This window comes from Delphinapterus leucas, chromosome 3, assembly GCF_059928025.1.
Source record: "Delphinapterus leucas isolate spDelLeu-1000000601 "Yukka" chromosome 3, BTC_Dleu_Yukka2, whole genome shotgun sequence".
NCBI lineage: Eukaryota > Metazoa > Chordata > Mammalia > Artiodactyla > Monodontidae > Delphinapterus > Delphinapterus leucas.
Genome location: NC_143131.1, coordinates 128,489,799 through 128,505,968, shown reverse-complemented (window position 1 = coordinate 128,505,968; position 16,170 = coordinate 128,489,799). Strand labels below are relative to the sequence as shown.

General features: G+C 51.6%; 1 protein-coding gene across 3 annotated transcripts in view; it reads left to right on the top strand.

Moving 5' to 3' along the window:
- The first annotated feature begins 1,843 nt into the window (after positions 1-1,843).
- ANXA6 (annexin A6) overlaps positions 1,844-16,170 on the top strand; it is a 52,628-nt gene continuing 38,301 nt past the window's right edge. The window contains exons 1-2 of one of the 3 annotated variants that reach the window (XM_022590174.3): positions 1,844-1,925; positions 11,077-11,120. In XM_022590174.3, coding sequence (XP_022445882.2) covers positions 11,103-11,120 — 18 coding nt within the window. In that variant the 5' untranslated portion in view covers positions 1,844-1,925; positions 11,077-11,102. Of the gene's footprint in view, positions 1,926-9,216; positions 9,275-11,076; positions 11,121-16,170 lie in introns of those variants that run through there. The other 2 variants (XM_022590175.3, XM_089909570.1) reach the window with 2 other exon arrangements.

Here is a 16,170-nt window from a genome sequence, read left to right as displayed (position 1 = left end):
GCTCAGTAGTTGTGGCTCACGGGCTCTAGAGTGCAGACTCAGTAGTTGCGGCGCACAGGCTTAGCTGCTCTGCGGCATGTGGGATCCTCCCGGGCCAAGGCTCAAACCCGTGTCCTCTGCACTGGCAGGTGGATTCTTAACCACTGCACCACCAGGGAAGTCCCTCATAACAATATCTTTGAGTTCTTCTGCAGGAACTAAGGCCCCCACCCAGGAGGAGGATGTTAACTTCAGCCTGAGCACAAGATTCCTGGCACCACCCTTTTACCTCACCACCAGCCAATCAGAAGAAAGTCACACACCTTGCAGCCCTCACCCCAAATTTTGCCTATTAAAAATTTTCCCCCCAAAACAATTGGGGAGTTTGAGCATGAGCCACCCATTTTCCTTGCTTGGCCCTGCAATAAACCTTTCTCTGCTCCAACTCTGATGTTTCAGTGTGTTTGGTGTCACTCTACTTTGGACACATGAACTTGTGATCGGTAACACTTCTGTTGAATACTAACAGCAGATCTCATCTTAAGGTAATTACTTTATTTATTTATTTATTTATCTATTTTAATTTCTTCTTAGTCTCCTACTAGATTGCATTCATCTTTTGGTCACAACACTACTCTCATTCAAAGGTCTAGGTTAGGTGGGATCCATCTGCTGTGGCCATCATAGCACTTTATAGTTTCCAGATTACGACTGCCTAAACCTTATTGTAACAAAGACCTAACCATCTGTCTTCCATAAGAGTGGAAGCTCCATGCGGGCAGGTCTAGGCAGCATTTCCCATTTGCTCACTTCGGTCTCCCAGCTCAGTGCCCAGCATGCAGCAGGTACTCAATAAATGTTGGGGGGATGTATAGATGAAAGAACATACTAGGTCCCCTTGCTAAAAAGGCTTAGAGTTCTCTAACTAGTGAGAGGTTGAAGACAGCCTTTGGAAAGAGCATTGATCATCCCTATCTTTTGCTTGAGCTAATTGAAAATCAGGGCATCTAAGAGTCTTGCCTATGAAGATTCAGCAGCCCAGGGTTGCCATCTTTCCATCAAAGCAGAATTTCTAAGGGGTGGGTGGGTGGGAAGTACTACTGATTTCACTACAGCATCACCTCCTCCAGGAAGTCTTTACAAATCCCTTGGGGGACAGTCATTCTCAGTTTCCTCTGGATTCCCAAAGAGTTTATCTCTTTTTTATTATTCTATGGTTTTCCACAGCCCCGGATTATAACTGGTGGTCTGTCTCCCTTTCTTTTGGACTATGCACTCTCCTGAGCCAAGCTAGAGCAAGCGCCCCTCTGGAGTCACCTGGCACAGGTTTGAATCCGGCTCCACAACTTACTAGCTGTGTGACCTTCGTTTAAACACTGGGCTTCTCTGGGCTCTCCTCTGGAAAGTAGCTAAGTAATGTCACAGACGTGAAGGGGCTGTGGAGGGACAGAATCTGATCAGGCAGATTAAGTGCTTGGCCTTAATTTTATCAAGCCTCAAGGTTCTGTTTCTCAACAAATCTTTGGTGAGCAGTAGGAATTTGGGGACAGTGTCCAGAACTGGAGTAGGGAGCTTTGACTTCCAGCCCTGAACGGGCCGAGTGACCTTGGCCAAATCCTCCTCCCCTCTGCAGGTCGCAGGTCTGGGGTCTGAGCAGAGACGGAGTTTTTCCTGGCGAGGCCCCTCCCGGCTGGTGACATTCTAAGATTCCAGGAGCGAATGAACTTGGCGGGGGCTGGGGGGTGGGGGGTGGGGTCGGCGGGGAGGGGGGGAGGCGGGACGAGCCCGATTGGGCCCCGCGCGCCACGTGTCCGGCCCGGGAGCCGAGGACTGTTCTCCCGGCCCGCCCCTGCGCTGCGGCTGCTGCTGCTAACGGGCTCTGACCCAGCGAGCTCCGCGTCCGCCTGCTCGTCTGTCCGTCCGCTACAGGAGGCTTCCGCCGCGCGGTGAGTAGGTTGAGGTAGGAGACGGGATCGCTCCAGTGGACCCCCACCCCTTCCGGCGGGCTTCAGGGATGCGGGGGGCGAGCCATAAATGCCCAGTCATCGCGGACCCACGCCTGCCGCCGGCTCCGGGGAGGGGCGCGGGAGGTGGGGGCCGCGGGGACCGGGAACCCGAGGGCGCGGGAACCCGAGTGGGTCGCGGGCAGGGCGCGTCTGCGCAGCATAGTGGAGCAAATCCACTGCCGCAGGCGGGGAAGCGGAGGCGGACGGCGGGCGGGAGGGAAGGGAAGAGAAAGGAGGGGAAGGGAAGGGAGGCGAGGGGAGGCGAGGCGAGGGGAGGGCCGGCTCTGCAGAGGGTGTGGTGGAGGGGCGGGGGGCACCTGAGCCGGGGCCACGCAAGCTGCTGGCCGTGCTTTGCGGGACTAAAGCGACTCTGAAGGCCTGGGGTTGGAGACAGCTGGACAGGGGAAGGACCCGCAGGGAAGGGTGTAGCTGAAGCCGAAGACTGAGAGCATGAAGAGTCAGACCCTGCGCTGCACCTGAAATGGTGGTCGTTGGGGCAGGGCTCTTTGCGCGCAGACTGATGGGGGACCGGCTGTCCACACCTCAGGGCCCCAGTGGACCCTCCCGCCCTCTTGGGGCCACTCCTCGCCTCTAAAGGAGACTCCAGCAGGGCTCCAGGGGCCTTGTGATGGGCCAAATGCCCCACCCTTCTTCCTGCGCCCCCTCAGCCCAGTTTCGGCCTTTCCAAAGCTTGGGGGCTTCAGATGACTCCGCAGATGCGAGCATGGGCGTGAAATACCTTGAGTCGGAATCCCAGCTCCACCAACAACGTGCAGTGTGACCTTGAATCCGTAGCTTTCCCTGTCTGAGCCTCAGTTTCCTTCCCCAAGTCCAGAGCTGATAAACGCAGCCTCTCAGAGGAAACAATGGCTGTGAAAATTGATTTATCTGTCAGCTGCAAGGAATGATTACAGGTTTGGAAGTCTTGATTACAGGCCTGGGAAGCCTGGCCTACCCTAGGCCGTGCAAGGGGATGGGGTGGGGGTGGGGGTCCTTTGGGAGGATCCACCCTTTGCTTCCTCCCTCCCCCTCCTTTTCTCTAAACTCTGGTGGGTCTTCCCCGACAATTCCAAATTTGGACATACGGCTTCTGGGTTTGTAAAAGAACTCTGGTTTCCCTGGTCTGCCCTTTTCCCTCACTTCCCCTTCTCCCCTCTACCCAAAGCACACCTTAAATTGCCCGCCCCACTGACCCAAATGCGATATCGTGACCTGCTTAGCCCTCCCTTTGGAGGTGAATGACTGCCCAGCTTCAGCTGCCATGGACCCTGCCCCTCTGGCTGGCAGGCCCTGTGCCATGGCAGAGGGCACTGGCCTAGGGGCCAGTGGAAAGCTGGGTCACAGTTCCAGGTGCCAGGGGTCCTTGGGCAAGCCCCTTCCTTCTCTGTGCTTTAGTTACCATTCTGTGGCGAAGTCTGCTGAACTGGCTGCCCCTTGCAGTGCTGGTGTTCTAGAATTCAACTGTTCTAAGATTTAGGATGGTGGGAGTAGGGTGGGGCAGAGGCCTCTATCCCCCTATGCAGCTGTGACATTCACTCAGACATCTTTGCCTTCCACTCCTTGTTCCCGAGGCGCGGGCTGCTGGGATACAGAAAATATTTGTGGTTTCTGGGTAAGGGTCACAGCTGTTGCTGGGGCAGACTGTGGATGTGAATGTGCAGAGGAGGGGGCTGTTCCTGGGAAGTCAGTGACCTGGCCTCTTGGGGCTTGTTCCTGGGACAGGGTCAGGGAGCTCTGCAGTGTTGGGTAGCCGCCAGCGTCTGGACCATCTGCACTGCAGCACCCAGAGGGAGCCCTGGGCCACCAGGCTCCAGCCACACCCAGTCCCAGCCTCTGCCCTGCCACTAACCACCTGGAGCCCTGGGGACACGCCTACCCCTCTGAGCCTTAGTGCCTGCCTCTCTAGAGGGACAAGAGCTGTGCCCAGGGCACCCAGCTGGTAAAATAGGTTGGAGTTGCCTGGCTTGTCTTCATGGCCATTCTAGAATTTTCCAGGGAGGTCCAGTAGTGTCACCAGCCTCACCCCACCCAACCCCTCTAAGATGCTTCCTGGGTGGGGACAAAGCACAGGATGTGGTCTCTACCCTGATTTTCGAGCAAGCATGTCCGTCTACCTCCCTCTCAAAAGAGGAGAGGAAGTCTTGGGTGAGGGTGCCTTTATTCATCCTTTTAAACTTCTTGGTTTGGAATCCAGCCATACCCCCTTTCCTCCTGGGGTTGAGAACCCTCCCCACTCACCCCACCCCCAGACTGGCTAAGGAGGAGTGCCTGTCCTTGGGTTCTTGGAGCCTCAGATCCCCCACCTGTAAAATGAGGATGAGGTTGATAGCCCCCTCATGAGATTATAAGATGGGAGATGTGAAAAAGTGCCTTGTAAACTGTAGAGTGCCCTGCCCAGAGAATCAAGTGCTCTGTGGTGTGGTGCCACAGAAGGGTGTAGTGCTTGAGAAAGCAGGTGATCCGAGCCTCAGGTTCCTCATCTGCAAAATGGGTGTCCTTGTAAATAATAGTAAAATAGTCATTTTTATTATTTATTGAACGCTTCTAACTCACCAGGCCTTGGCTGAACCCTATGTTAGATGCTGTTACCATGCCCATTTTGCAGATGTGGAAACTCAGCCCTCAAAAGTTTAGGGTAGAAAGAATATTAACACTTACATAGGGTGTCCTGTGTGCCAGGGCGTCTTCTGAGCACTAGATATGTCTTAATTCTTTTCACGCTCACCACAACTCTTCTGAGGTGAGCATAATTTTTATCCCCCATTTTACATTTGAGGTTAAGTATGTGCCCAAGGCCACACAGCTCCTAAATAACAGGTCAGGCTCTGATCTCAGGCAGTCTGGCTCCTGCCTCTGTACTGGGAGACACTATGCTTTGCTATCTCTCACAAAAGTGACCTGAGCATTCCAACCCAGGCCAGTCCAACTCCAAACCCGGGGCCCCTGGACCATATCCTGGGACCTTATCCTGCCTGAGGATCAATGATTCTGGGTCAGGAGAGGGAAAGACTCTGCTCTCTAAGAAACCCTAGTGCTGTGAGCTGGGGGGTGTGCCCGGGCACAGGGCCAGGAATGGCATTTACTCTGGCTTCATTAAAGGCAGGTCCTGGAGGGCGGAGGGGCTGGTCTTTGGTGTCTCCCAGCAGACTGGGGGAGGAGCCATCAGGAAAGGGGAAAGGGAAGGATCTAGATTTTGTAGGCCAGGGGCCTGCAAAGGGGGGTACATACAACCTGGGAGGCACTAAGATGATTTTCTGGGATGCCGGAAGAAACTTAGACTTCTTATTATATATGCTTTTAATCTTATGCTTAAAAATGTATATGTTTGTTTATCATGATGAATGATCATTTTTTTCCCTTAGTTACTGGTGGTGTATAGGATCAAAAAAATTTGCAGATCACTGCACAAAAATTTGTCAGCTTCGTTGGGGTGGGAGATTCGTCTGTCTCATTGTCTGTTCTACCCCCAACTCCTGCCAATGGGCATGCAGGAGGCGCTCAATAAATAGGTTTTGAAAAGTGAGCCTCTGCTTAATCACTAACTTTCTTTATGAGCTGGGCAAGTTACTTAACCCCTCAAGTTATTTCCTCTCCTGGCTGTTTAATGAGTCTGAAAACCAGTAGGCAAGGTGATTCCTTTTTATTTTGTGAGTTTTCAAAGGAGTCACTAAAGAAAGCATGAAAACCACTCAGTACCTTTCACTCAACAATCCTTATGAACCACACTTAGTAGTAAGGGTACATTAAGGAAGCATATACAATAATTTTAAAGAAAAGGTAAAATCATTCCTCAGATATAAAAATGATCGTGTGCTAAAGATTTTATTCTACTCAATAATCAGTGACTGGACCAGGCAGATGTTAGAACCAGCTCAGAAGAGAATCAGCAGATGCCTTTATGTTGAAAGGAATGTACAAATGGAGGCAAACTTGTTTTTCCACCAGAGGTGGGGGAAGGGAAGGGAAGTCCACTGAACCTTTATCAGATGGGACAGAATGAGCATGTCTCTAAGAATTATCGTGCATTTTTACAGATTTTTTTTTTTTCTCACAATACCTTGGAGACAAGCAGCCTCCATCTAATTGAGGAATGATAAATCCACAACGGTTGACCCAAGCCACTCACAAGTAGATGGTTTTAGAGTCACACTGTGGTTCAGAGGTGGGAGAAATCCCTCCTGGCTTCCTAGAAAAGTTAGCAGAATCACCTAGGAAAGTTTTCAAAAATTACCAAAGCCCAGGCTTCATCCCTGGCCTGTTGAATCTCTGGGGGTGGCCTTATGTGTTGGTAAGTTCAAAAAACTCCCCAGGTGGTATTAATAAAGCCAGAATTGAAAAAGCACTGGTTTTGTTGCTAGAAGGCTGGTTAGAAAATGCCAGTGGAAGAGATTCCTGGTTTAGGGGGGAGAGGGTGTGGTAGTGGGTGAAGAGGTGGAAGGCGAAGGCAGACAAATCAGGACGGGTGTCAGCGGCCATGAGTGCGGAGCTCAGAGGGCCTGCATCGAAGGGGGGCCGTTGGAGATGAGTGGGCAGAGTCCCTCCGGCACTCCTGGGGCGCAGGGGTCTGGGTGATTGTTTTTTGCATGATCTTCCAAGTTATAAAATTTTTCTCAATTTGCCCTTACCCTCCACACCTGATCTCACCCCCTAATACTCAACATCTCCTCTCTCCTCTCAGAAGTACGCTCTGTTCCACCAAAGCCCACAGGCTACGTCTTGAGAACAGAAATGCTTTTTCTTATGCCGGTGTTTCTTCTCCCCTCTTTCTTCTCCTTCCTCTGCTTCATTCCATCGAGTCCAAACTTTTTTTTTTTTGGTTGCGGCAGGCGGGCTCCTTAGTTGCATCATGTGAACTCTTAGTTGCGGCATGCATGTGGGATCTAGTTCCCTGACCAGGGATCGAACCCGGGCCCTCTGCATTGGGAGTGCGGAGTCTTAACCCCTGTACCACCAGGGAAGTCCCAAGTCCAAACTCTTGATTGTGTACTTGTATCAGCCCTAATACGCATCTTTAACTTTATATATGTATAGCGAACATCAACAATGGAACATGAAAGGGCAAGATCAATTTAGAAAGTTGTAATATTCTCATTCTGCACCCCAATGGATCACTGTGCCCAGTACCCCACTTTGGAGACCACTGCTCTAATAACGGTGATTGTGATAACAGAAGCTACCACTTATTAAACATCTACTCTGAACCTGACCATGCTAAGTATTTTACCTGCCTTATTTCATTGAATTTTCACAAAAACCTTATGAGATTATCATTTCTGAGATGAAGAAACCGAGTCAGAGAGAAATGATGTAACTCCCCCGAGGTCATGAGCAGTCAGGATTTGAACTCAGGCCATAACTGCAAAGCCCACATTCTTTATTACAATGCCACCCTGCCTCCTTTGTAAATGTTTGGGACTTCATATGCATCTTGTAGATGTGGAAATTGAGATTCATATTTAGGTAACTTACAAAATTACTAATTGGTGGGGAGCAGAGCTGTGACTCAGTCCTTCTGCAGGACTTGGACAAGATCTTCTGTCTGGCTCTCGGTTTCCCCAATGCTATAGTTAGGCAGTGGTGGTTGAGCCAGCCCTGGTATTCTCTACCCCAGAGTGTTCCTTCTGGAGCAAGTCCTGATTGCTTGCAGCCTAAAGGACTGAGGCAGGAGGTGGCCACAGCAGCACAAGGCCACCATCAGCTCTATCGTTGAATGGGTTTCTGGAAAGTGGGTTTCTGGAATGATCTTCCATGATGAGCCTTCATGGAAATCCAGGTCCAAAGAGATTCAGGGTTCCTGAGAGGAGAGAGGCACTGGTGTATAGTGGCCATACCTGCCAGTCTTGAGAAGCTATTTCAACCAAGATGGTGAAACTTGCCTATTGGGGGCGGGGGGATAGAGAGGAGTCCTGTGGCCTTGGGGGAGAACTCTCCTAGGACTGTTATTCTGAGATTTTGCTGTGAAAATCCCTGGTTGATACCTACAAAAGCCTCTCACATCCACTCTGGGTTTTCCCAAGGAGGGAGTGATATTGTCCACATTGTGCAGATGCAGAAACTGAGGGCTAGAGAGACAACCTGGCTTGTCTGAGGTTACAGAGGGGCAGGCTGGGAACCAGAACCTGGGTCTTTTCCTTCGGCCTCTTCCTAACGTCCCAGCGTGTTATTACCCGGGGGTGGGATGCAGGGATGTCAGCCATTGTCTGGGCCTGGCAAGTCACTTATCCTCCCTGAGATGCCTTTACTTATCTAGAAAGTGAGGGGCTTGGAAGTAATTGTTAAGGGCCCTCTGGGGTTCTGAAACATTGGATATAAAACATTTATTCAGGCAACCTGAGAAGTGTGGTCTGGGTCGCCCTGGGAGGGATCAGAGCCCCTCGTAAAGCCAGGGTAGATGGCGCCTCTGTGATTAGCTCCAGAGCTTCCCTGAAACCTCAGAGGAGGGGCTGTGGGAGCCTGGCCCCCCTGAACTGCAGTCAGAACATCTAGTTCTGGAAGTTTGCTTTCCATGTATACACAAGACGTGCACTCACAAGAGGCACATATAAACTGCTCTCAGAGCTGAGAGTATTTTCCCAAAGACTTGGAGGCTCCTCCTCTGAGCCGTCCAGATGGGCCTGGGCTGCCGCCAGCAGCTGAAGTTTCCAGCAACAAGGCCAAAGGAAAATGCTTCGAGGCTGGAGGTGCAGGTGACAGGCCTCAGCTGACTTCCTGGGCCTCATGCAGTCCCTTTTTCTCTGCTGGCCTTGGAGCTCCCTCCAAACCTATGTTCTCCCTGCTGTGTCGCATGTATTTTGCCCATACCATCCCCCAGACCTGGGGAAACCCAGAGCTGGCTCCTGGCCAGACCCTAGGGTAGATGTGGGTTCCTGCTCCCCCTCGGGGGAGTTTCTATTTCCTGAGGAGAGCTCAAGTTTGTACCAAAGGGCCCCTGGTTGTCAGGGAAACAGCAGGGTTTCCTCAAGCTCTGCTGTCAGCTCGCTGCGGTTACAGGCAGGTCACTGCCTTCTGCTCTTCACTCCCAAGCCCATCATCTCACATCTGTCTGCCGACTGTAGTTTGGGGGACTTGTATTCAGGCAGTGGGGACACATGGGTAAACATGACAAAACCCTGTCCTCACAATGTCCCCCTAGCACACTGAATGCTACCATTTACATCTCTGGCCTGGCCTTGACATAAGTTGGGTCTCATCCTCCAACTCTCCAAGGCAGGAAGGGGAAAGCCCCAGTTCTGTACTTAAAGATAAGCTTGAATTCAGAGATGAGCAACGTGCCCAAGGTCACATAGCTGGTAAGTGACAAAACGGACTTGAATCCAGGTCTGTCTGTCTGACTCCAAACCTGTGTTCTCCCTGCTGTGTCACATGTCTCCTGTGGCCCCAGAGCGAGAGAGCAGGATTATGGGCTGAGATCAGGGGCTGATTTCCCCTCAGTGTTTTTTTGTTTGTTTGTTTGTTTGTTTCTTTGGCGGGGTGGGGTGGGGTAGGGGTGATGGTATGTGAAGAACTGGAAAACACTGAGGTTACGCATCTCCTTGGTTTCTACCTTCTGTTCTAGTTCAGTTCCTTGTAGCTCTTACTGGATATAAGTCTGATAGAGTTTGTTATTTTTACTTTAAAAAAGTAATACATAGACATGGTTTAAAAAGATCAAACCGTGCAGTCCTGACTACAATGGACAGCACTGGTCCTTCTTTCTCCTCACATCCCAAGAAGATTGTGGCTCTTCCCTCTCTGCCCTCCTGCAGAGTGCTCAGTAGCTCCCCCGCTCCCCCTTCTCTGACCCCTTTCCAAAGCAGCAATGTCCCTTTTTACCTTTCTTTTTAGATAAGATATCTTTGTTTCTTATTCCTTCACTGCAGACCCTGTGTCCTGACACCCCTTTCAGTGAGATCGTGTGTCCTGTTTGTTCAGTTGCCCACCCTCACCCATGATCTGTCCCATCAGAGAAAAACCCAAGTCTTTACAGTGGCCTTAGGCACTGGTCCCTTGATGCCACGTCTTACAAGTGTCCCCACCCCGCTCCCTGCCGCTGTATCAGCCACACTGACCTCACTGCCTTCAGGTAGCCACATGGTTCATGAGGCCTCTGGCCACTCCACCTGAGATCACACCCCTTGTCACTCTCTCCCAGCCAAGCTTCATCTTTTCTTCTTAGTTTTTATCATATGTTTGTTACCCTTCCCCATTGTAGAGGAAGCTCCAGCAAAGCACATGTTTTAGAAAGTCTCTTTTATTTACTGGTATATCCTCAGTGCCCAGAGCAGTGCCTAATAGGAGTAGATGCTAAAGAAACCATAGCCTGTCAGATATTTGCAACAGGTGACCCAGAGCCCCTGAGGGTGCCCATCTACAGACTGTTAAGCCCCGAATTCTGGGACTGTTCTTGGTGACTTGGAAAGAGAGCATGCATGGTGCAGATGGCATGGACCCTGGGATCTAGACTTTGTTGAATTCAGGGTCTTTTTTTAATTTAAATATAGTTGATTTACAATGTTGTGTTAGTTTCAGGTGTACAGCAGAGTGATTCAGCTTTTTCAGATTCTTTTCCATTTTATGTTATCACAAGATATTGAATATAATTCCCTGTGCTATGCAGTAGGTCCTTGTTGTTTATTTCGTATATAGTGAATTCAGTTTTAAGATGTATGATCTTGGGCAAATTATTTAACCTCCCTGAACCCCCATCCTCAGTTTCCTCCTCTATAAAAAAGGGGAATTTGACTCCAGGAAGGATTGCTGTGAGGATTAAGTGAGACAGCATCTGGGAAAGTGCCCTGCGTGGCCTGGAGGAGTTGTGCTGGTTAGTGGTCGTGCCCTTTCCCTCTTTCAAGTTCTCCTGGTTCCAGGAGTCTTTCCCATCCTGCTGTGAGCATCTGGACACTGGCTAGTCCATCCATTATCCTCCAAAAACTGTGCCTGGCCCTGAGCTGGGTCTTTGGGTGTGATTTAACCTGAAGGGCTGGAGGCAGCTGGAAAACAGCTGCGGGAACACACTCTCCCTTGAAAGGAATGAGGCTGAGGAAATTTAGGGGAAAGAACGGAGGGAATCAGAGTGCAGAGGAATCTCATGGCATTTCTCTTCTCTCCACAGTGTTGCCTGCTGCAGAACTCGAGACCATGGCCAAGCTAGCACAGGTAAGGAGGCTTCCCCTCCTATAGTCCTTCCCCTGGGCCTGGGCTTCTCCCAGAGTCACTGTGCCTGCAGCACAGATCCCTGGTACCAGAGTGGGAGAGGTTCTCAGGCTTTGCTTGCTCCTATTATATAAGTCACAGCTCTTTCAGATGCAAGTGACCGATGACAACACACAACGTCCTAAGCAGAAAGGAGGTGTATTGGTTCACATGACTGAGAAGCCCAGGGCTTCAGGTCTGGCTGGATCCAGGGGCCCATGTGATATTGTCAGGATCCTGCCTCCGTGAACTGGGCCTCCTCTGGGTGGCTTCATTCTTGGACACATTCTTCCTTAATTGTTCATACTAGCCATCAGCAGCAGCTCTAGGCTTCCATTCTGCTTCCTGGGCAGCATGCAGGATACAACATAATTTATACCAAACTATTCCAGGGAAAATCTTGGGTTTGGTTTTCATTGGCTGGGCCTGGGTAACTTGGATCCAGGTGGTAGAGCTGGTCCCACCTGAACTGCCTGGCCCAAGAGTGGTTCCCCCAGGAAGGGAGATGGATACTGGATAGGCAAAAGCATTAGAGAGGGTCCTCTCTGCTCTGGAGGTGGATTTGGGTCCTCTCTGTCACATGCATTTGGGATTAAGTTTCCCCGGCTTGAGAGACACCAGTCTTTCATGCTGTCTGAGCGCTTTGCTGGGCTGTGGAATTTGAGGTGTATCAGAGCTTTTATTCCTGTGTGTGGCCAGGATTAGGTTCCGTCCTTGGTCAGAGCTAGGTGTTGCTCTGGGCCAGGGTTTGCCCTGTTGGCTGGCCTTAGAGAAAAAGACGTGGTCACTGGAACAGTGGGGTTGAAAAGGGAGAATAAAACAAAGGGACCCCTGATTTGGCCCCTTTGGTCCCTCATGTCAATCGTAGAGCTATTGGCCACAGACATAATACAGAAGCTGTGTGATCTTGGGTGAGTTCTTTACCTTCTCTGTGGCCCCAGTTTCCATTATGAGGTGATTGAGCTCAGTGATAGCTAAACTTTGTCCCCATCTTCATGACTTGCCACCCAATGAACAAGGGCCTTAAGGATGTCTATTCACAATTTTTGAAGAGCACAGTGTGTTATATGATGTAGGATCAGTACTCAAAAAAGTCTTAGCCGTGGCCTGCCTGTCGGCCTCTGAGGAACACACTTTGCACAAGTGGCCTCTCTGACCAGGAGAGAGTGCTAGTGGTTATAGACAAAGATCCAAGGCGTAGTTGTTGTTGCTACCCATTTCCCATGAGTAATCATCCCAGAGTTACTTCCTGAGAGGCATTTGAATTGCAGGGTTCTGGATGACCCAAGCGGACAGATCAGGTCCCGGGAGACCAGGGTGGCCAGGACCTAGGGCACACATCTTTGGACTCCTGCACCAGTGCTCCCAGACCCTGCTGTCTGCCTAGCTGACCTGAGCTTTCTTGTCGCCACGGACCAGCAGCCATAGACATCCTACAAGCAAGAGCCCTAGGATGGCAGAGCCTTAGGGGGTCCCTTATCCTATGGGATGAGTTGGAGCCCCCATGCACAGTGCTAATGCTCTAGTGGGAGCAGTAAAGGAGCTCTGGGGGCACGCAGGTTGAGGAAATAGGAAAAGCTGCCTGGAGAGAGCTACTTGAGGAAGAACAAGGGGGCTGAGAGCGCTTTAGGTAGAGGGGATGCTGGAACAGAGGGGCAGAGGGGAGAGAACGTAGCGTGTGCAGGGCAGTAAGAGCAGTTTGGATGCTTGGAGAGCAAGGGTCGGGGGAAAGAAGAAGGTGGCTGAAGACAATACAGGTCTTCCTTGACCTGCAGTGGGGTTACCTCCCAGTAAACCCATGGTTAGTTGAAAACATCATGCGTTGAAAATGCATTTAATCCACCTACCCCACTGAACATCAGAGCTTAGCCTCACCTACCTTAACTGTGCTCAGAACTCTTATAGGAGCCTACTGTTGGGCTAAATCATCTAACACACAGCCTATTTCATAACAAAGTGTTGAATATCTCATGTAATGTATCGAATACGGTACTTAACGTGAAAACCAGAATGGTTGGGTACAGAATCGCCGTCAGTGTATTAGATGACCACCCTCGTGGTCGCGTGGCTGCCTGGGAGCTGTGGCTTGCCCCTGCTGCCCAGCATCATGAGAGAGGACCCTACAGCATATCGCAAGCCCGGGAAAAGATCAAAATGTACAATTCAAAGTACAGTTTCTACTGAAAGTGTATCACTTTTTGAATAATCGAAGTTGGATCAGTCGGGTACTGGCTGTGCTAGGGAAGAGTGAGAAAGGTCTTCCTTCCACTGAGCTGAAGTTTGTGTCTAATGCTCCCAATTATTAGCACCCCAACTCTGCTCCTGTGCACCCCTTCCCAACACACACGCGTGCACACACGTGTACACACACACACACACACAGAGGCACAGAACAAGCCACTCCCTCTTTTCTCTGGTCCAGGCCACCCCCAGTTACTTCTACTGTGATCTCTGTGTCAGTTCTCCCTCTCTCCCTCCAGAAGGGGGGACCCTGAGGCCCAAAGTCATAAAGAAATAGTGTGGTGTCATAGAAAGGCCCAGAGGCATGGCTCTGTGGCCTTCATTTCACAGGGATGTTCTGGGTTTGACGTGAAGGTGAGCATCAGAACGCTTAGGGGACAGGGCGAGAGTGGCAGGTGTTGGTGGGGAGGCCTGGGTCAGGCCTGCTCCAGGTGGAGTCCTGGTTGGGCAGCCACCTCTCTGACTCATGTGGCTTAGGTTCCCGAGCGGCCTCGGGACTCCTGCTCTAGCAGCAGCCTGGGTGGAGCCTGGGGTCCAGGCTGCTCACCAGCTGGCACTGGGGCCTGCTGAATATTTCAGGGTAGAAAGTCCTTTCTCCTCTTCTCTCCCCTCCCCTCGCCGGTACTTGAGGCCAGGAACCTGTGTGCCAGAGGAGTGGCAGGCAGTCAGGGTGAGGTGGAGAAGTGGGGACAGCTGTGCAGGTGGTACTGGGAGATGTAAATTCACCAGGTTGGTGTGAGAATGACCAATGATGGGAACCCTGGGTGATTTGAAGGACTGTCCCTGCGTCTCTAAATGTGACCAGTGCTGGGGCCCCCCTGCGCCGCCCTCTCCCCGTGGCTGTGATCCTGCAGGGTGCTGGGATAACTAGTCTGACGGGCTACTTACTATTGTTGTGCAAAGAGCCACATGGGAGAGAGACCGACTTGCAGCTGGCCAAGCCCACCTCTAAGGGAGCGTTTTCTCCCGTTGCGGACGCGCAGGCTCAGCGGCCATGGCTCACGGGCCCAGCTGCTTTGCGGCATGTGGGATCTTCCCGGACCGGGCCACGAACCCGTGTCCCCTGCATCGGCAGGCGGACTCTCAACCACTGCGCCACCAGGGAAGCCCTAAGGGAGCGTTTTGATCCGGCCTTTTGTCGGCAGTTGGACTTCCTGTCCTCCAGCATGGCATGGCCTCATCTTTCAGCTGCAGCCTCTGCCCCAAATGCTGCCTCAACCACTGCACTGGGTGAGGAGGGAAGAGGGGGGAGCAGAAGCAGGAGAGAAGGTGTCAGCTTACTGCTGGGACCTCTTCCCTTCTTCCTGGGGGCTCCGCTTCCATCCTTCCCCTCTCCTCCTCCCTCCCTCCTGCCAACTTACAATCCCACCATCTTGGCAACTTTGGGCATCCGCAAGAGCCCTGAAGAATCTGGGCTTGCTTTCCTGACTGTTCTTGTATGCTCTTGGCTCCAGGCCTTTGCCATGCTGTTTCTCTGTATGAAGCCTTTTCCTTCCCTCCCCCACCCCTTGGGCCAGCTGTTGCTCATCCTTTAGGGCTCAGCTTAGCCTTCTCCTCCAGGAAGTCTTTTTTGATTGCTCAGGGTATGTTCACAGTCCTGTATCTGCCCGTACACCTATCCACCTAGGAAACAAATGGTGCCTAGTTGTGGCAAGCCTTGAGCTAGCTGCTGGGAATATATCAAGACAGATACGCATGGAGCTTTCTAAAGGGAGTATCTCTTTTCTGGTCTGGGTATCTGGCGTGTGTTACTCTCTCTTTCTCTGCCCAGCGGTGTGATCAGGTTGCAGGGGATTCACGGGTGGTGGGAAGAGGGCCGTGTCCCTTTCTGGTCATCTTCCCTGCCAGAACTTTAAATAGCAACCCTGCACCCACGCATGCATACCTTGGAGGAGCCAGCAACGGCTGACATAAACCAACAGAGCATTCAAATGCCAGACCGGGTCCTGCAGTGCAGGTGCCGGGAGACACAGGAGGTGGTCGGAGGCTCATTTGCTGCTGTGCACTTCTTACTGCTCTAGGCACAGTTATGTGAGCCACCCTGCCCCTCCCATGAAGCCTGTCCTGGTTCCCTCATGCACCTGGAATTGCCCTCCACTGTTTTCCCAAGTCGCTTTGCCTCTGTCATGGGGTATTTATTACGAGCTCTATGCTAATTTGTGTTCTAGTCTCTCTCCTCCACTGGGTCAGAAGCTCATGAAAGTCAGGCTCGGGTCTTCTTTCTCCCTGAATCTTCGGCCCTTCGCATCGGACCTGGCACAGGCTAAGTGCCCTGTCACTGCACTGTGTGCTTAGTGCCCTGGGCTCTGGTATCCACGGCTATCCCAGCTCTCGCTGCTCTCCGGGGCCCCATGGCTGACCCATATCTGACTTCTCTGTGAACCAGCCCATTGTGCATTCAGCTTCGATGTCTAAGATTCTCTGGCTCTGCCTCTCCCCGCCTTTGTCCCAAGGACCCAGCCAGCTTGTCCTCAGATGCCAGTTCATGGCTCAGTTTACTGGGCCCAGAAGAGCAGCACCTCATCTGGGTGTTGATTCTGAGGGTGGCTCTGGGCCCCCCACCCTGGGCCAGGACCCCACCCTCAGAAGCTGGCAGCTGCAAGGTTTCTGGAGCTAGAGAGCAAAGAGGAACTGGAGAGAGATGTGGGTTCTGTGTGACCCCAGCAAGTGGCTTCCCTTTGTGGGGCTTGGTTTCTTTGTTTCTGTGATAGAGATCATCTGAAGCGCTTCTACAAAACACTAAAATCACACTCGTGGAGGTGAAAGGGCTTTG